General features: G+C 36.1%; 1 protein-coding gene across 7 annotated transcripts in view; it reads right to left on the reverse strand.

Moving 5' to 3' along the window:
- Window positions 1–22349, reverse strand: part of RALYL (RALY RNA binding protein like) — a 773722-nt gene that overhangs the window by 87655 nt on the left and 663718 nt on the right. For all 7 annotated transcript variants that reach the window (XM_043879846.1, XM_043879848.1, XM_043879847.1 and 4 more), the window contains one exon: window positions 1531–1578. In XM_043879846.1, coding sequence (XP_043735781.1) covers window positions 1531–1578 — 48 coding nt within the window. The remainder of the gene's footprint in view (window positions 1–1530; window positions 1579–22349) is intronic.

Genomic DNA, 22349 nt, shown 5'->3' on the forward strand with positions numbered 1-22349 from the left:
TTGGGATATTTGTTTGTTTGTTTGAATAGAACTTTACACAATATTTACTTTGTTTTCATATGTGTGTGTACGGTCCAGTGACCTACACACATTCAGTCCTTGTTTTGCATACCTCTACTATCAGAATTTCATTTGCCAATGCTAAGTTAAATAACTCCAGTCCCCCCAACAGCAAAAGTCAAATTTCAGTTTTACCACGTATATTAACTGTGAGTAATTTCATAAAGTCCAACTTTGCTGCTGGGTTTTCAGTCCACGAATCTCTACCTAACTAACAGGTATGCGTGATGATCAGTGATCAATCGTATCACCGCTTTCAAAGTCTGTTGGTGATTTGTCATTGTGTATTTGTTAGTTCACACACAGATCTCTCTGCTTCCTGGTGATGAATCCACGTGGAATTTTATGAGAATGGATAATCAAAAGAGGGAATCAGTACAGCAAAGAACTGAAGAGTGAAAATGGGGATAAAATTAAAATTAAATGTAAATGGAATTATAGGAGAAATAGCTGATTGTAGGGATGTGGACACTCTCCCACTCAAGAGACTCTAGAGATGGAGACAGGAATTTAGTAAAATAGAACACACTGACATAAATGAGGAAAGTGGTTGTGATGTGTTAAAAAGGGAGGACGATGTCCCAGAGGAAGTGAAACTGGCAAAGAAAAGGAATCATCTTAAGGATTAGGGGTAGTTCTCAACACTGATAAAGTGTCAAAGCTGACCCAGTATTAGTAGTATAACAATTCACCGAGGGGTAAAAGAGGTGCTTGCCCCATATCACAGTGAAAGAAGAAGGCTAGTACTATTCAAATCACTTTCGATAAGTCATTTTTACAAGAGACAAAACACACTAACTCTTAGTATTTTTACATTACAATGTTCAAATTTTAAATTAGTATACTAAATAACTGTTTCACTGTATTTCCCTATATGTATGCATGAGGAATTTCTATATATGTATACATGCATAATATATTTATAACATAGACTTTTTAACATTTTGACAAAAGTTTTTTAAAGGTCATGGAAAATCCTATTTCCCACGTTGATTATTAACATCACTCTGCATGGTTTCCTTTTATGGTCCCACACTACCATGCAGAGCAAGACTTGTCCATAATTTTTACTGAATTTGTGTGTTTTATGAAAGTGGATGTATTTTAGAAGGTTGGACTCATTGTCTGAATTTATAAATCTCTCAGTCTTGAAGAATTCCAAGTTAAGAATTCCAATTTCAAGATCTGAAAAATAACATTGGTTAATAAATCTTTAGAATATCATCCAAATATCAGAAACCAAATTTTAGGCTTAAGTACCACCAAAGTCTAAAAGCCCAAGATCTACTATACTGCAGTAGGTACAATCTAAAGAGGAAAATCTGTCCCTCTTATATTTTAATGGGACTTACTTTTTTACTGTAAAATATTATTTAAATGTATTAATCAATAATATCTGTGAATGAAAGGTACAGAAGAGTTAAAAGATAATTTAAACCGAAGGGAAACAAAGATGAGAAATTTACATACCGATTGTAGAAATCATCTCTGTAGTAATCATAGTCAAAGACATAACCACTGAGGAGGGAAACAAGAAATTAGTTGTTGACATTGCAATAATTTTGGTATTAATCTATAATGTGAGGGCAATATATTTATATTAATTTTATATATTTATCTTCCAATGTAATTATGTATCCAAAGGGCTTTACAAGATAATGTCCAACTGGATATAATGCCATGTCAAACTCTTATTATATGTTTGATAATGTAAACACTGATAATGGATTGAGTGGTTTCAAATGAAAATGAGAACAGGTAGCAAAATTAATTTTTTAAATACTTGTAGTACTTACTTGTAGAACCATTTTTCCCCAGACAAGATATAATATAGCTATTCCTTCTTCCTAAGGTATATATAATGAGGCTAAATAAACAATAAACAAATGGTATAGAAATAATATAAATGAAAAAGTTTAATGTAAGAAAAGTAAATACAAATGTGGTTTCCTCAGAAATTCAGCATTTTCATTTTAAAAACTTGCTATTCAGTACTTTATGTAGAGAAAAATTAACAAAAAAGAAACTTTGAGTCTTACCAACAATAACAATATTATAGGGCACTTAAAGAAGAGTTAATAAGTACATTTCAGGGATAAGACTATTACTAAGCTCTTTAAATGAATGTATAATAAATTTTCCCCCATCTACTTATGTAATTCTTAGAGTTAACAAAACACTTTATATGCATTATTACCTTTTATTAATAATTTTAAGCTCTCAAAACAGCTCTATTGGTTACTGCAACTGGAAAAAATTAAAGTGCAAGGGACCTCAGTGGCTAGCTCGAATTTTATATCTAGTAAGTGACAGGGCTGAGACTGGAGGGAAAGACTTCTGAATCCACTTCTGGAGCTGTTTTTCATCACCAGGCAGCCCTCCTCAGTCTGGAAGAAATTTAATCTTACACTAAATGGAGTACTGGTATTACAGGGGAGTAATCATTTTTAATATTTGTTCATTTATTTTACTGTTATAAAATATGCATAACTAAATTTACATTTCTAATCATTTAAGTCCATTTTAAATGTCAAGATTCAATGGAAATGTTGTGCAATTAACCATTTCCAAAAATTTTTTATCATCTCAAACAGAAACTCTGTGTCCATTAAACAATATTTCCTCATTCCCTCACCCCCCTGACCGTTCACCAAGCCTCAGTGACTGCTATTCAACTTGCTATAGCTGTGAATTTGTGTATTCTAGGTACCACATATAAGTGGAATTATATACTCTTTTTCCTTTTTGTTTGGCTTATTTTACCTGGTGTAATTCTTCAAGGCTTATCTATGTTCTAGCACATATCAGAATTTCAATCCCTTTTTATGCCTGAATAATTCTCCACTCGTGTGTGTATGTGTGTGAATTTTTGTTTGTCTGTTCATTTGTTGATAGAATCTGAATTGTTTCCATCTCCTGGCTGTTGGGAATAATCCTACTATGAACTTTGGTGAGCAACCATTTTTTGGGGGGCTCCTACTTTTATCCCTTTTGAGTATATACCTAAAAGTAGAATTGTTAAGTCAGATGGTAATTTTGTATCTAACCACCATACAACAGGCAAGTAATTTTATATTCCCCAAATATCAATTTAATGGTCCTTCATAACTTTTCTTTTGTTAAGAAAATTGAAAGAACACATTGAGGAGGGCTTGTCATTCATGGCTTTCAGGATAGATTACGCATTTGTCCTCACACCCATTATGTACATGGCAGGGGTACTGACCTAGCATGATTGGCTTATCAGATAGGGCTGGTTCCTGTCCAACACAGCCTGACTGAACACAGTGAGTTTGAACTCAAGTTCTGAAATGTAAAGTGGAGACCTACTTCATGTAAATGTCTAGAAGGAGACTGAGCATTGTCTAACCAGAGCAACACTGCTGTTTATCTACCTCTGCTAGCCAGAGAAGACCAGGAGACCACTGCCAGAGCAGTAAGAACAAAAGTGGCCTCTTTTGCCCCACAGTTGCAGATTGCTAAAGTTATAATGATTTATGTTTTAGTTGATATTACTGGTGTTAGACTCAACTATGGCATTGAGTCTAGGGATTTTAAAGACAACCTATTGGCTATCATCAAATTCAAGGGATAAATTTCACCTCAAAACTTTCCTGACATAGCAGTGCATATAATCTTCATTGTGAAAGCCAAACTTTTTGAAAATCTCAAGTTTAAGGTTATGCTACATTCATACACATTTGTCATAAGTAATCCCTGTTATCTCTTAGGGTTGGTCATTTTTTTTCCATTTATTTTTATTGATTGGAGGCTAATTACTTTACAATATTGTAGTGGTTTTTGCCATACACTGACACGTGTCAGCCATTGATTTACATGTATTCCCCATCCCGATCCCCACTCCCACCTCCCTCCCCACCCCATCTCTCTGGGTCTTCCCAGTGCACCAGCCCGGAGCACTTGTCTCATGCATCCAACCTGGGCTGGTGATCTGTTTCACCCTTAATAATATACATGTTTCGATGCTGTTCTCTCAAAACATCCCACCCTCGCCTTCCCCCACAGAGTCCAAAAGTCTGTTCTGCAGACAAATGGATAAGGAAGCTGTGGTACATATACACCATGGAATATTACTCAGCCACTAAAAAGAATTCATTTGAATTCAGTTCTAATGAGATGGATGAAACTGGAGCCCATTATAGAGTGAAGTAAGCCAGAAAGATAAACACCAATACAGTATACTAATGCATATATATGGAATTTAGAAAGAGGGTTGATCATTTTTAAGAGCATGTTGCTAGATGTCCACAACTTACTGATCTTACAACTGAAAGTCTGTGTCCTTTGACCGACACCTCATCGTTTCCTTCACCTCCAGTCCCAGCTAGCCACCATTTTACTGTTTCTGAGTTTGGCTTTTTCAGATTCCACATATAAGTGACACCACGTAGGATTTGTCTTTCTCTGACTTCTTTCACTTAGCATAATGCTCTCAAGGTCTGCCACATTTTCATAAATGACGAGATTTCCTTCTTTGTCATGCTGAATAATACTCCATTATATATACACAGCACATCTTCTTTATCCATTCAGCTGATGACAGACACCTTAGGAAGTGATAGTTACATGTTCTGATGGACCTGTTAACTAACTCTATGGTGGTAATAACCTCGTGGTATGTAAGTGTGTCAAATTAATATCTTGTATACCAGTCCATTCTAAAGGAGATCAGTCCTGGGTGTTCACGGGAAGGACTGATGCTAAAACTGAAACTTCAGTACTTTGGCCACTTCATGCAAAGAGTTGACTCATTGGAAAGGGCCCAGATGCTTGGGAGGGGTTGGGGGCAGGAGGAGAAGGGGACGACAGAGGATGAGATGGTTGGATGGCATCACCGACTCGATGGGCATGGGTTTGAGTAAACTCTGGGAGTTGGTGATGGACAGGGAGGCCTGGCGTGCTGCGATTCATGGGGTCGCAAAGAGTTGGACACAACTGAGCGACTGAACTGATGCCTTAAACTTACACGATGTTCTATGTCAATTATACCTCAACAAACCTGGGAAAAAGAATACTTCAGTTAAATACAAATATATGTGTAATAGCATTCCTGTTTGGATAACACAAAAGAGTTTCCTACCAGTCAAAGCAAAGGAAAAAGAAAAGACAATTAAAATAGTATATCATTTTAAGAGTTTTGTTGAGGCATAGTTTATGAAACATGGTACCTGAGGAGAGAAACATTCTAGTTACTGAAACAATATTCTTGGTGCCTTTCCATACATAATCTGATTTGCCCTTGACAATAACCTATAAGATGGAGAATATTACTCCAACTTTATAGGACACTGAGGCCTAGAGATATTAAATACCCTAAATAACACAGATAAGTATTCTAGCATAGTCATTCATATGCTCATTTACCAAAATGTGATTAAGGACCTATAATCAGGAACTATATTAGGCACTTAGGTTTAGAAGTGAAATAGTTTCTTTTTTGCTCACAAATCTCACAGTCTAGTGGTGATTAAGATGGTCCTTGATATCTTGTCCATCTTGACTAAACTATAGGCAGATTTCTTCCTAAACATGGGCCTCTGACCTCTCTTTTGTTAGAGCATTTAGTTAGAACACTCTGTAAATTGTAGTTGTAAATTCCCTGCCACTCACACGTCTAAAACTTCTCCCAGTCTTATGCCTTGTCTTTCTTAAGGACCTGGGAACTATCTTTGAAATTAAATAATACCAGTCACACTAATGATAATAATTATATAATGTTGAGAAGTTATTTACTTGAATAGATAAATTTGATATTAAGTATCAGACATGGTGATAGACATTTTAGATGCTTTAAGTAGCTATTGTTTGATGGGACAATGGTTTTCACATGGTGAAAATTCTCAATATTTTCTGATGTGACTGAATAGAGAGAATATGTAGCTAAATTGTTTCATCTTTTATTCTGAAACTCTTTTTAAAAATATTATAATATCAGAGAGTAGAGTAAGGTGAAAATATGACATGTTACTAATGTGGATGTCAGTGATGATTCTACTCATAATTCTAATACCTTTAAGAAATACCTCAGTAATTTACCAACCTTCTGGAAATTGAAGAGTGCATGAGAGAAAAATGTTCATTTTTATTTTTTTTCAGTTGATGCTTAAATTATCTTGTCCAATCTGCTTATTTTTTGTTCAATTCTGACTGGTGAGGCATATTTGCAAGGACAAGTTATAGCTAAGCACCCTAAATTGTTTGAACTCCAAGTCGCACTTTCTGCCATCATAAACTCAATTTCACCTGTCAAGTTAAAAATGAAATAAAATGTACAAGCAGTTCTGTGTAATCTTGACAAGGCTGCTTTTGCCTTTAAGGTCTGGACTTTTTGCAGAAGTGCCATGGCTGTAGTTGGTTCAGGGCCTAAGCTGTAAAATCAAGCTGGGTTTCCAAGGAAGAGAAAGAGATTCAAGGAGATGAAAAGAGATCAGCAGAGAACAAGTCTGATCTGTGATTGCCAAGTGCTTTCCTCAGTATTCCTCCTGCTCTCAATTCTGTCTTTTTGTTTCCTCTCACAGGTTCTCCCTCATAAAAATCCCTTCTTTTTTTTCTTTCTGTGTGAACCTCTATTTGAAATTAGCTGTCAAAAAGTGACATTTCCAGGAGTCATATCCAGCACTGTAAGTATCTTATGTATCCTAGAATTGTGGTGCCAGGAAAAACTTACCTATTACATTAGAAAAGGTCCTCTTTCCCTGATATAAGCCAAGAGGGATGCTGTTATGCTCATGAGTTAATCTATTTTGACTTCCTTTTTTGTAAATTAATTTATTTATTTTAATTGGAGGCAAATTACTTTACAATATTGTAGTGGTTTTTGCCATGCATTCACACAAATCAGTCACGGGTGTACATGTGTCCCCATCCTGAACCCCCTCCCGCCTCCCTCCCCATCCCATCCCTCAGGGTCGTCCCAGTGCACCAGCCCTGAGCACCCTGTCTCATGCATCCAGCCTGGACTGACGATCTGTTTCACATATTTTGGCTTTTAGACAAGGAACTTTCGCAACTTTCACTGTGGTAGTTTTGTGTGACAATCTGGTTCTTAGGCCATTAAAATAAAAATGAGAATAAAAGAGATGTTTAGGACACTGTCCAGGAGGAAGTTCATTCCAGTGACTGAAAATGTTTTTGCCATTTGGGAGTATGGTCAGTGACAAAGGGTAAGTACTTGACTTTCTAGAAAAGTGAAGCAGTAGCTTTGAATTTAACACAGTTTATATTTGAAATTTACAATATTGTACACATTTACAACATTTATTCTACTTTTCAATGTACCTTTATTCTATTTGCTCAGATCCCTTAGAAATTTAATGGGAAATAGGAATTGGTAAAATGATTGTTTAGAGTTGCACACTCACATTCTTTCTTTCATTATTGGGGATTGAATGAGACCTAGTAACTTTCCTGGAATTTCACTGAAACTGTTTCATTTATAGGAGAAGAAATCACAATTCATTGGGTTTTGCAAAATATGTGGTCCATTTTATATACCCCTTTTGAATTCATAAAACCAGTTCATATGAGTAGACTAATACACGGAAGTACTTTTTATTTTTTATCATAGAATGTCACTAAAATATGATCTTCAGAATATTAATAAATTTCTTAGCACAAGGATGGAGCATTTTAATTGTTTATTAGCAGACATCCTACAAATAATGATTGAAGCCTTCTCAATTACTATATGTGGATCCATAAATTAAATCAAATAATCAATTACTGAAATTTGTTTTAAATATAATATTGGGAATTGTGAATAATGATATCATATCAGCAAAGCATGGCTTCTAACCTCAAGGAATATCAAAGTTTAAGGGATAGGCAAATACACAGATGATCATAATTCAAAGTCAAATTTGACAAAATTTGACTTTGACAAAATTAAAACTACTATAAGAGCTTATAGGCAGAAGAAATAAGATGTGGTTGGGACAAGGACCCAGATAAGGTTTCATAAGAGAGATGATGTTTTAATTAGTCCTTGAAAAAAGATATAGGTATTTGACAAGTGAATGTTAAAAGGTAGTCCTTCTAGAAGGCAAGATTTAGTGGTAGAAAATGTGGAACAAGTATGGAAGTTTATGATGTTATTCCTTCTTTATCACAGCTGTTCTTCAGATACCTACAGAAGTTGTGAATGCAAAAGTTATAATATTGGACAGCTGAATTTCCAGAGTAAATTTCCCTATGGTTGAGGTTCCCAGTGAATCAAAAGTTTCCTCAGAGATACATACAGGATTCTAACTTCTAACTTACAAAATCTGATGTGGGTTTCTGACTGTCATAGTGTATACAGTTGAACAGACTTATAAATTTTGCTAAGATTGAACATGTGGACAAAAATCTATTTTCATTAAGGAGTACAAATAAACAAATAAATAAATTTACTTTGGAGTATGTGTGGGTGTGGTGGATACACAAAACCACACCGATTCAAAATGCAAAAACAATGGAATAAGCTATTAAGTCTACACTGCATTGGCAAAACACTCAGATTGACTACCAAGGATTCTGGAATGGGGAAGGAGGCTGGCAGGGACCCAAGGATTATGGCACATTCATAGAATATCTGGCTAACTGTGGATCAGAACCCGACAGCTTAGAAAGGTGAAGTGACTAGGAAGTTCAAAGATTAAAACAATCCACTCAGTTCATTTAAGAGCTCTGGTCTTTTAGTTGTGAGTCAAACTAACGGTCTCACACATTTAAAGGATGATTAATTGAAGGATTGTGTGAAGAATAAATTCTAGGAACAAGAAGGAGGAGGGAAAAAAAGAAAAATATTTTTCTCTCTCTTGCTGGGTTAACATAGGAATTCTGATTTTGGAAGTATCTTCTTAAATGGGGTATGATTCTTACCCTTTTCTATGCTGTGTTCCCGTAGGAAGGATGTTCACAGATGTAGCTCCAAAACTGTGTTTACACAATTCTTTGTTGTTTTATTTTTTACAGAATGTAAAAAATAAACAAAAAAGAACAGCAACAAACCCTCCAATGACTCCCCATGGTCTCCAGGTGATGGTCAGACTCCATACTTTCAGCAGTCTCTACATGCAGCTCCTTCTTCTGACATTCTTTAACAATTCCTTTAATTCCTCTTTTATTCACTCAGACTTCCCCAGTAACCTACTTTCTGGGTGGAAGAAAATAGCTCATTGCTCTCACACACAGGTATTCTTGTATCTCTCCACAATCATCTGCATTAGCCCAACTGGCAACTCAGCAGAAATTTCGTTATGGGACTTTGCTCAAGCTCTCCATTTGTCAACACACGAATCTTCTTTTTGTTGAATATGTATCCATACTTAGGGCCTAACTCAAGCCCTATCTCTTCCACAATTAAAAAGTTTGTAGAGTTAGGTTAAATTCCACTTACTGTGCTATTCTTTGATTACAGCTTTTTGTATTTACATCTGCCTCATGCTTGTTAGTTCTCTTCTTTTCTTGTCATACAGCTTATCTAATATATAGATTTGTCTTAGACTTTCACAAACCAATCTCTCTATTCCATTTATCATTCCTGTCTTCCATCTTTGAACTTAATCTAATTTGTCTGATTTTCTTAACACTGAAGCTTTCAGAGTAAAATATTTCAGGATGATCCTTGTCAAAATCCTGTAGCATATTATGCATCTTCTTGTCCTAGGTGAATTTATTCACAAATGTGTGGACTATATTCTTACAGCTTCTTAAGCATGCTTCAGTCTGAACATATTATATTGTAATTGACAATACATGACTCTATCTCACAAGATTGTGAGCTTTGAAAACACAAGGCATTCATTTTTCCTTTTTAATTGGAGGAAAATCAGTTTACAATGTTGTGTTGGTTTCTGATGTATAGCAATGTGAATCAGTCATAACTACATATATATATATATATATATATATATATATATATATCTCCCCTTCCTCTTGACAGAGGGTGTTTGTAGCACCCAGTAGATATTTTTTTAATTGAATATTTGATTTCTGTGGAACTTTTCACTATACTATTTATTTTTATTGCTCTTTGTAAGGAAATAAAATGTCTCTAGTAGAATTTTAAAGACCTGAAGATTAATATTAGAACATACAGATCATTACAGTTAGGTTGGACCATGTTGGGTTAGAACTTTTTGCCAATAAGTATCAATTTTTTGCCTCTTAGCCTAAATCTACCTCCTTTTTGCTCTTGCTTTGTGATAATGGAGCTGAATCTTGTAAACATTTCTCCTTTGATAGCTGGCATCATAACTGAGTGACTGAGCAAACACACGCCATGTTAGAGTTAGCAGAGTCTTTATGGAGGAAAACAGAAAGGCATTGAAGAGAAAGGGGCTTCTTTTCCCAAATGCCCACGTGTTTTCTTCCTTGCTTTTTCTGCACAGCTGAAAAAGCTTTTTCACACCACACAGGACATCCATGGAAGCTCACTGGCACCCCAGAAAGTGGGTGCCTACACATTATCCCCAGACCATCAATACTTCAACGAAGCTCTCTGACATGCAGAGGGCAGAGGACACCTCTCTCCTAATAAGATGTGCTTCTTAGCCTAGGAGAAGGAGGGTCTTCTAGGATGTTCCTTCCTTAGATACTCTCCTTCAGCCACAGAGATATTAATTGTTCCCTACGCTTTCTCCTCTCATACTGCTTTTCAGCCTCTTTTATCCTTCTTATGGAGTTAGCCATATTTTGCTAGGTAATAATGATTCATACTGGTGGAAAGATTGGCAGTAAAATTAGAAATGAAAAAGGAGAAGCTACAAAAGACACCACAGAAATACAAAGGATCATAAAAGACTAATACAAACAACTATATGCCAATTAAACAGACAACCTAGAATAAATGAGCAGATTCTTAGAAGGGTACAACCTACCAAGACTGACCAGGAATAAACAGAAAATATGAAGAGACTAATCACAAGTACTAAAATTGAAACAGTCATTAAAAACCTTCCAACAAACGAAAGGCCAGCAGCAGACAACTTCACAGACAAATTCTGTCAAACATTTAGAGAAGAGTTAACACCTATCCTTCTGAAAGTCTTCCAAAAAATTGTAGAGGAAGGGACTCTCCCAAATTCATTTTACAGGGCCACCATCATGCTGGTAACAAAACCAAACACAGATGCCGTAAAAAAGAATATTACAGGTCAATGTCACTGATGAACATAACATAAAAATTCTCAACAAAATACGAGCAAACCAAATCTAACAACACATTAAAAGGATCATACACCATGATCAAGTGGGATTTATACAGACATGCAGTGTCCTTCAAATCTGCAAACCAATCAGTATGATATGCCACATTAACAAACTAAAGAATAAGAACCATGTGATCATCTCAATAAACACAGAAAAAGCATTTGACAAATTTCAACACCCTTTAGTGATAAGGAAAAAAAAAAACTTCTGAAATTGGGCATAGAGGAATAAAGATCATCTATGATTCCCTGATGGCTCGGATGGTAAAGAGTCTGCCTGCAATGTGGGAGATCCAGGTGTGATCCCTGGGTTGGGAAGATTCCCCTGGAGAAGGAAATGACAACCCACTCCAGTATTCTTGCCTGGAAAATCCCATGGATGGAGGAAACTGGCAGGCTACAGTCCATGGGGTTGCAAAGAGTCAGACATGACTGAGTGATTTCACTTTCTTTCTTTTATGAGAAACTTACAGCTAATGTCATTCTCAGTGGTGAAAAGTTGAAAGCATTTCCTCTAAGATCAGGAGTAAAACAAGGATGTTCATATTTATTCCACATATTTTTTGAAGTCCTAGCTGCAGCAATCAGAGAAGTAAAGGAAATAAAAGGAATCAAAATTGGAAAACAAAGTAAAACTATCACTCTTTGCAGAAGACATGACACTATACATAGAAGGTCATGAAAATACTACCAGAAAACTACTAGAGCTCATTAGTGAATTTAGTAAAGTTGTAGGATACAAAGCTAATACACATAAATCTCTACATCCCTATACACTAATAAGGAAAAATCAGAAAGAGAAATTATGGAAACAATCTCATTTACCATTGCATCAAAAAAGAATAAAATAACTAGGAATAAACCTACCTAATGAGGCAAAAGACCTGTAGTCAAAAAACTATTAGACACTGATGAAAGAAGTCAAAGATGACACAAAGAGATGGAAAAGTGGACCATGTTCTTGGTTTGGAAGAATCAACATTGTGAAAATGACTATATTACACAAAGCAATTTCGAGATTCAATGCAATACCTATCAAACTATCAATGGCATATTTCACAGAACAAGAACAAAACAAATATAAAATGTGTATGGAAACACAAATGACTCTGAATAGCCAAAGCAATCCTGAGAAAGAAAAATGGAGCTGGAGGAATCGGGCTCCTTGACTTCAGACTATACTATCAAAATGGTATTTTTATTGTGCTGGCACAAAATACAGAAATACAGGTCAATGGGACATTGATCATTTTATTGTGCTGGCACTGGCACAAAATACAGTAGTCATAACAGTATAGTTCTGGAACAAAATACAGAAAGATCGGTCAATGAGACAGGAGAGAAAGTCCAGAGATAAACTCATAAACTTATGGTCACCTAATGTAACACAAAAAGCAATAATATACAATGGAGAAAAGAGTCTCTTCAACAAGTGGTGCTGGGACAAATGGACGCTCCACATAAAAGAATGAATTTGGAACATTCTCTAACATCATACACAAAAATAAACTCAAATGGATGAAAGACCCACATTTAAGATCAGATACTATAAAACTCCTAGAGGAAAACATAGGCAGAAAACTCTCTGACATAAATCACAGCAAGATCTTTTTTGATTCATCTCCTAGAGTAATGAAAATAAAAGCAAAAGTAATCAAATGGGACCTAACTAAATTAAAGAGCTTTTGCACAGCAAAGGGAAACATATACAAAAATGAAAAGGCAACCCATGGAATGGGAGAAAATATGTGCAAATGAAGCAACTGAAAAGGAATTAATCTTAAAACTATGCAAACCGCTCATGCTGCTCTATGCTAAAGATAAAAAGAACCCAACTGAAAAGTTGGCAAAAGACCTAAGCATTTAACCAAAGAAGTCATATAGGTGGCCAAAAAGCACATGAAAAGATACTCAACATCACTAATTATCAGAGAAATGAAAATCAAAACTACAGTGAGGTATTACCTCACACTGGTCAGAATCGTCATCATCATCAAAAAGTCTACAAATGATAAATGCAGGAGAGAGTGTGGAGAAAAGGGAACCCTTCCCTACTGCTGATGGTAAAGTAAATTGGTAAAACCACTATGGAGAACAGTATGGAAATTCCTTAGAAAAACTCAAAATAGTTACTATATGAGCCAGCAATCTCCTTCCTGGCCATATACTCAGAGAAAACAACAATTCAAAAAGATATATGTACCCCAATGTTCATTGCATCAGTGTTTACAATACCCAGGATATGGGAACAAACTAAATGTCCATTGGCAGAGATGGATGGTATATCTACACAATGGAATATTACTCAAGTCATAAAAAAGAACGAAGTAATGCTATTTGGAGCAATGCAGATGGACATACAGACTACCATACAAAGTGAAGCAAGTCATACAGAGAAAGACAAATATCATATGATATGATTCATATGTGGAATCTAATTAAAAAATAATATAAATGAACTTATTTACAAAAGAGAAACAGACTCACAGATTTCACCTATGACTACCCAAGGGGAAACATGCTGGGGGAGGGATAAATTAGGAGATTGGGATTAACCTACACAGACGAGCCTGGGGGGCTACAGTCCATGGGGTCACAAAGGGTCCAACATGATAGGGCGACTTTCACTTTCACTACCATATATAAAATAGATAACTAACAAGGACCTACTGTAAGCACATGAAACTCTACTCAGCATTCTGTAATAACCTATATGGGTAAGAAATATGAAAAAGAATACATAGGTTACTCATGGTATCTAACACAAGGTAAATACTATGTAATAATTCCCAGCCTATAACAAGTTCAAGTTTTGCTTTTGGGGTCTTTCTGGAATAAAGTTGCAATACATTTGAGTAAGTACACATTTTAGCATTTTAGCTATTCAAAAACCATGTATATCCCCATTTAACTATTCACACTCAGAAAGTGAAAAATGGTAGTTGCTCAGCCATGTCCAACTCTTTGCAACCCCATGGACTGTAACCTGCCAGGCTCCTCTGTCCATGGGATTCTCCAGGCAAGAATACTGGGGTGGGCTGCTATGTCCTCCTCAAGGGGAATCTTCCTGACCCAGAGATCAAACCTATGTCCCTTCTGTCTCCTGCACTGGCAGGCATGTTCTTTACCACTAGTGCCACCTGGGAAACCCTCACTTTGCCGTGCACCTGAAATTAACACATTATAAATCAACAACTCTCCAAAGGAGCTAAACAAGAGAGTGACTCATGTGATATACAGTCAAAGGGTGCACATTGTTTATTTGTAAGGGAACCTTTGTTTCATAGCTTGTACAGTTGACATTTTTATTTTTACTATTATTTAATTTATTGAATTATAATTTTTATGAACAGTTTTCCTTCAAGGGTTAACAGATCAACTGCACATGTTCTCCATGGTAGAAACTAACATAAAACTATCTGGGAGCGATGTCAAATGGGAATAATAGTAATAATAATAACAATATCATCAATGATAATGTTTACCTAATGATTATTGAATTGTCTTAATAATCTTCTTAGTATTAATATTATCCTGATTTCAGAAATAAGAGAACCAAGACATCATCAATATGACCAATTAAAGTCCAGAGCATAAATCACCTTGTCTATGGCCAGGTATTTTTGTAAGAAATATTTAGGTAGCTTTTCCAACTGCAGACTCAGTATAAACCAGGGGAGTGATACCACTACTATAAAGCTAATGCAATCTTAGAAGGCATTAAATGAACTGTAGTTTCTTTTAAAAAGGAGGTGACAATTCTAATGGACTTTCACTTTTGAGACATCTCTGTAAATGTTTAGTTCAGTGTATTTCAGTGAAGTTTCAGAAGGATTTCAACCAACTGGCACACACACAGGTGAAAGAAAAAAGAATGGCAAGAAATCTCAGAACAACACCCCTGCATAAAAATGGCTGAATTAAATAAGAATATTTGGCCTAGAGAGAAAAGCCTTTGGGAAGGAAGGAAGCTAACTTATTTACATATATGAAAGGCCATCTAGTGGAAGAGGTACTGAATTTATTCACTGTGACACCAGAAGGTAGGACAAGTTTAAAAGAGTAGTAACTACAAGAAAGAATGTTACTGTTAAATGTAACAAAGAAATAGAATGAGTCCCAAATATCTTGAGATTTTTAGTAGTTTATGAAAAAGAAAAGAATCATAAAAAGGAAAACACTGTGACAAAACATTGTATGATCTAGCATGTGGAATGAAGTGTTAGTTGCTCGGCAGTGTCTGACTCTGCGACCCCATGGAGTGCAGCTCACCAGGTTCCTCTGTTCATGGAGTTCACCAGGCAAGAATACTGGAGTGGGTAGCCAAACCTTTCTCCAGGGGCTCTTCCCAAGCGGGAGACTGAATCTGGGTCTCCTGTGTTTCAGGCAGATTCTTTACCATCTGAGCCATCATGATCTAGCATGACAGTGTAACAGAAACATATGCTTCCAGAAGAGCCCAGAAAAGGTTTGTTAGGGATTTTATAGCGAATTAATGCATTACATGTTTCTGGGAATGTTTACATGTAATGTTTACATTACAGAAACATTACATGTTTCTGAGAATTAATGCATTACGTTTTCCAAGCTGAAATTTCATGATTTTTATTAAAATCAAATTACATGGCTAAAATGTAACATTTAGCTATTCACATACATTTTTCAGGAAGGTGGTGACCTGAATCTGACTTTCTTTCCTATTGGCATCAGTTCTAGACTCCTCAATTCAGTTCAGTCCCTCAGTCGTGTCCAACTCTTTGTGACCCTGTGAATCGCAGCATGCCAGGCCTCCCTGTCCATCACCAGCTCCTGGATTTTACTCAAACTCAGGTCCATGGAGTTGGTGATGCTATCCAGCCATCTCATCCTCTGTTCCCCTTCTCCTCCTGCCACCAGTCCCTCCCAGCATCAGGGTCTTTTCCAGTGAGTTAGTTCTTCACATGAGGTGGCCAAAGTATTGGAGTTTCAGCTTCAACATCAGTCCTTCCAATGAACATTCAGGACTGATCTCCTTCAGGATGGACTGGTTGGATCTCCTTGCAGTCCAAGGGACTCTCAAGTCTTTTCCAACACCACAGTTCAAAAGCATCAATTCTTGATTCCAGCTTGTGCTTCATCCAGCCCAGCATTTCTCATGATGTACTCTGTGTATAAGTTAAATAAGCAGGGTGGCAATATACAGCCTTGACGTACTCCTTTTCCTATTTGGAACCAGTCTGTTTTTCCATAGCCAGTTCTAACTGTTTCTTCCTGACCTGCATATAGATTTCTCAAGAGGCAGGCCAGGTGGTCTGGTATTCCCATCTCTTTCAGAATTTTCCACAGTTTATTGTGATCCACACAGTCAAAATTAATCAATCTCAAACATTAGTTTCTTTAATTTTACACCTAAAGTTTACATTTTATATTTGTTTCTATGATCCACTTTGATTAGATTTTTTTCAAAGGAATATCTGATTGTTTGAGCACAATTTGTTGTAAAGACTACTCTTGCTTCATTGAATTACCTTTGTATCTTTGTCAAAGGTACTTGGCTCTCTTTGTGTGATTCAATTTCTGGGTTTTCCATTTTGTTCCATTGATCTATTTGTCTATTCTGTCACTGGTAACCACACTGCCTTTATTTTATAATTTTATACCAAGTCTTAAAGTTGGGTAATGTCTATCCTCCAACTTTGTTCTTCTTTAGTGTTGTGTTGATGATTCTTTTTTTTTTCTCTTTATGTTTTCATGTGAATTTTAGAATGGGTTTGTTAATATTTACCAAGTATGTCCTGGAATATTAACTGAGGCCGTGTTGCATTTATAGACTAAATTGGGAAGAATTGGCATGTTCCTAATATTGAATCTTTCAATCCATGAATATGAAAGATTTCTCCATTTAGACTTTATTTATTTAATTACTTAAGAAACTGATTTGTTTCATTGTAGTTTTCCATATGTAGATCCTGTACAAATTCCATTAAAATTTATACTCAAGATATTTTGGAAATCTGAAGCGTTCTCTTGTTGATTTCAGAATTTTCATCTCTTTCAGAATTTTCCACAGTTTACTGTGATCCACACAGTCAAAGGCTTTGGCATAATCAATAAAGCAGAAATAGATGTTTTTCTGGAACTCTCTTGCTTTCTCAATGATCCAGTGGATCTTAGCAATTTGATCTCTGGTTCCTCTGCCTTTTCTAAAACCAGCTTGAGCATCTGGAAGTTCATGGTTCACGTATTGCTGAAGCCTGGCTTGGAGAGTTTTGAGCATTACTTTACTAGCATGTGAAATGAGTGCAATTGTGTGGTAGTTTGAGCATTCTTTGGGATTGCCTTTCTTTGGGATTGCAATGAAAACTGACCTTTTCCAGTCCTGTGGCCACTGCTGAATTTTCCAAATTTTCTGGCAAATTGAGTGCAGCACTTTCAGGGCACCATCTTTCAGGATTTGAAATAGCTGAACTGGACTTTCATCACTCCACTAGCTTTGTTCATAGTGATGCTTTCTAAGGCCCACTTGACTTCACGTTCCAGGATGTCTGGCTCTAGGTGAGTGATCATACCATCATGATTATCTGGGTCGTCTAGACTGCTATACTCTCTTAAATCAAATTGATTCAGGATTAAAGAAGAAATGAAAATTTAACTTTCATATTATCTAGAAAGAAATAAAAAAGAATGCTTTTTTCCAAAACCTATAGGTAACAGTAAGAACGTGACCAAAAAACTTGCAACTTTAGATGTTTCATTGTAAAAGACAAAAGGTGAAGAAGAAAGAAGTTCCGTCTTAATCTCATTAAAAAATTAGCAACATAGTACCACACTTAAGGCAGAAAGCAAAAAAGAACTAAAGAGCCTTTTGATGAAAGTGAAAGAGGAGAGTGAAAAACTTGGCTTAGAACTCAACATTCAGAAAACTAACATCATTGAAACTGGTCCCATCACTTCATGGCAAATATATGGGGAAACAATGGAAACATTGTTTTTGCTTTTACTGGGCTCCAAAATCACTGCAGATGGTGACTGCAGCCATAAAATTAAAAGACGCTTACTCCTTGGAAGAAAAGTTATCACCAACCTAGACAGCATATTAAAAAGCAGAGACATCACTTTGTCAACAAAGGTCCATCTGGTCAAGGCTATGGTTTTTCCAGTGGTCATGTATGGATGTGAGAGTTGGACCATAAAGAAAGCTGAGTGCCGAAGAATTGATGCTTTTGAACTGTGGTGTTGGAGAAGACTCTTGAGAGTCCCTTGAACTGCAAGGGGATCCAACCAGTCCATCGTAAAGGAGATCAGTCCTGAATGTTCATTGGAAGGACTGATGCTGAAGCTGAAACTCCAATACTTTGGCCACCTGGTGCGAAGAGCTGATTCATTGGAAAAGACCCTGATGCTGGGAGGGATTTTCTGTTGGAATCCAGCTGCTTTACAATGTTTTGCTAGTTTCTGCTCTACAGCAAACTGTGTCAGTTATATATATATATGGAAAAGTCCTCAAAAAAATATTGTCAACCAAATCTAACAACACATTAAAAAGATCAAACACCACGATCAAGTGGGATTTATCACAAGGATGCAAGAGTTCTTCAATATATGGAAATCAATCCAAACTATATGATCACATCAATAGATGCAGGACAATATGATCCCACCAAGAACATGGTATATCTCTCTTTGTGTTTGTGTTATCTTTGATTTCTTTCATCACCACCTTATAAGTTTTCTGAGTATAGGTATTTTGCCTCCTTAAGTAGTTATATCCCTAGAAATTTTTTTAATTCTCTTAGAGGCAATGGTAAATGGGATTGTTTTCTTACTTTCTCTCGCTGACCTTTCATTACAGGAATGCAATCTATTTCTGTATGTTAATTGTGTGTACTGTAACTTTACCCAGTTCATCGATCAGCTCTAGTAGTTTTCTGGTGGCATCTTTAGGATTTTCTAGGTATAGTATCATGTTATCTGGAAACGGTAACAGTTTTGCCTCTTTTCCAATTTGGATTCCTTTTATTTATTTTCTTCTATGATTGACATGGCTAGGGCTTTCAAAACTATGTTGAATAACAGTTGTGAGAGTGAAAATCCTTGTCTTGTTCCTGATCTTAGACGAAATGCTTTCAGTTTTTCACAGTTTTTACAGTTGAGAAAGATGTTCCCAGTGGGTTGTCATATATGACCTTCATTATGTGGAGGTAGGTTCCCTCTATCCTCATTTTCTGGAGAGCTTTCATCATAAATCAGTGTTGACATTTTTCAAATGCTTTCTCTGAATCTACTGATGTATCATATAGTTTTCATTCTTCAGCTTGTTAATATGGTGTATCACATTAGGAAAAAGACTACTCTAGTAGTCTTTCCTGGAGAATCACATGGACAGAGGAGCCTGGCAGGTAACAGTCCATGGGATTGCAAAGAGTCAGATATGACTAAAGTGACTTAGCACATCACACTGATTGATTTGCATATATTGAAGAATCCTTGCATCCCTGTGATAAATCCCACTTGATAATGGCATAGGGTAATCAGTGATACTGGCCTGTGATCTTTTTTTTTTTTTTGGTGATATCCCTCTCTGGTTTCAGGTATTGATGGCTTCATAGAATGATCTTGGGACTCTTCCTCCATCTACAATTTTTTGGAAGAGTTTGGGCTTCCCTGGTGGCTCAGAGGGTAAAGAATCTACCTATAACATGGGAGACCGGAGTTCAATCCCCGGGTCGGGAAGATCCCTGGAGAAGGAAATGGCAACCCACTCCAGTACTCTTGCCTGGAAAATCCCATGGATGGAGAAGCCTGGTGGGCTATAGCCCATGGGGTCGCAAAGAATTGGACACGACTGAGTGACTTCACTTTCACTTTTTCACTTTTGGGAAGGATATGTGTTAGCCCTTTTCTAAATGTTGGATAGAATGTCCCCGTGAATCCATCTGGTCCTGGATTTTTGTTTGTTGGAAGTTTTTAAATCACTGTTTCAATTTCAGTACTTGTGATTGATCTGTTCATATTTTCTGTTTATTCCTGGTTCAGTATTGGTAGGTTGTACCCTTCTAAAAATCTGTTCATTTCTTCTAGGTTGTTCATTTAATTGGCATATAATTGTTTGCAGTAGTCTCTGATGATCCTTTGCATTTCTGTGGTGTCAGTTGTATCTTCTCCTTTTTCACTTCTGATTTTATTGATTTGAGTCCTCTCCCTCTTTTTCTTGATAAGTCTAGCTAAAGGTTTATCAATTTTGCTTATTTTCTTAAAGAACTGGCATTCAGTTTCATTGATCTTTACTATTGTTTTCTTCATTTCTATTTCATTTATTTCTGCTCTGATCTTTATGATTTCTCTTCTTTTACCGACTTTGGGTTTTGTTTGTGCTTCCTCTGGTTTCTTTACATTGAAGGTTAGGTTACTTATTTGAGATTTTTTGTTGTTGTTTCTTGAAGTAAGATTGTATTGCTATAAACTTCCCTCTTAGAACTCCATTTGCTGCATCCCATAGGTTGTGGATCAACATGTTTTCATTGTTATTTGTTCTTAGGTACTTTTTTGTCTCCTCTTTGATTTCTTCAGTGATCTGTTGGTTATATAATAGCATATTGTTTAACCTCCATGTTTTTGTATTTTTGCATTTTTTTTGCCCTGTAATTGATATCTAATCTCATAGTAGTGTGATTGAAAAAGATGCTTGATAAGAATTCAATTTTCTCAAATTTACCAAAGCTTTTCATTTTTGACCCAAGATGTAGTCTATCCTGGAGAATGTCCATGTGCACTTGAGAAGAAAGTATTCTGTAACTTTCTGATGATATGACCCATAAATATCAATTAAGTCTGTCTGGTATAATATGTCATTAAAGGCTTGTGTTTCCTTATTAATTTTCTCTCTGGATGACCTATCTATTGGTATAACTAGCGTGTTGAAGTCCCTTCCTAGTATTGTGTTACTGCTGATTTTCCCTTTTATGACTGCTAGTGATTGCCTTTGTATTGAGGAGCTCTCAGTTCAGTTCAGTCACTCAGTCATGTCCAACTCTTTGCAACCCCATGGACTGCAGTATGTCAGGCCTCCCTGTCCATTACCAACTCCTGGAGCTTGCTCAAACTCATGTCCATTGAGTCGGTGATGCCATCCATCCATCTCATCTTCTGTCAACCCCTTCTCCTTTCACGTTCAATCTTTCCCAACATCAGGGTCTTTTCCAATGAGTCAGTTCTTCACATGAGGTGGCCAAAGCATTGGAGTTTCAGCTTCAGCATGAGGAACTCCTATGTTGGGTTTATAAATATTTACAAATGTTATCTTCTTGGAAAGATTCCATCATCAGTATACACTGTCTTTCCTTGACTCTTGTAATATTCTTTAAAGTCTATTTTATCTGATACGAGTGTTGCTACTCCAGCTTTCTTTTGATTTCCATTTGCATGGTGTATCGTTTTCTATTTCCTCACTTTCAGTCTGTCCTCACTTTTCAGTCTGATTTCCTTGTATGTTATTTTTACTTTTCCATTGCTGCTTTTAATATTTTTCATTGTATTTAATTTTTGTCAGTTTGATCCATATTTGTCTTGATGTGTTTATCTTCAAAATTATTCTCAGTGGGATTCTCTGCACTTCCTGAACTTGGTTGACTATTTCCTTTCCCATGTTAAAGAAGTTTTTAACTATAAGATTTTCAAATATTTTTCTCAGACCCTTTCTCTTTTTCTTCTTCTTCTGGGATCCCTATAACTCAAACGTTGGTGCATTTAATGCTATCCCATTGGTCTCTGAGACTGTCTTCATTTCTTTTCATTCTTATTCTGCTTTATGGCAGTTATTTCCACCATTCTGTCTTCCAGCTCACTCATTCATTCTTCTGCCTCAGTTATTCTGTTATTGATTCCTTCTAGTGTACTTTTTTTTTTTTGGTTCAACTATTGTATTATCTGTTACTATTTGTTTTTTCTTTATTTCTTCTAGATGCTTATTAAACATTTCTTGTTTCTTCTCCATCTGGGCCTCCATTCTATTTCCAAGGTCTTGAATCATCTGTATTATCCTTACTTTGAATTCTTTTTAAGGTAGATTGCCTATTTCCTCTTCCTTTATTTGGTCTT

This window comes from Cervus elaphus, chromosome 21 (genome assembly GCF_910594005.1).
Source record: "Cervus elaphus chromosome 21, mCerEla1.1, whole genome shotgun sequence".
NCBI lineage: Eukaryota > Metazoa > Chordata > Mammalia > Artiodactyla > Cervidae > Cervus > Cervus elaphus.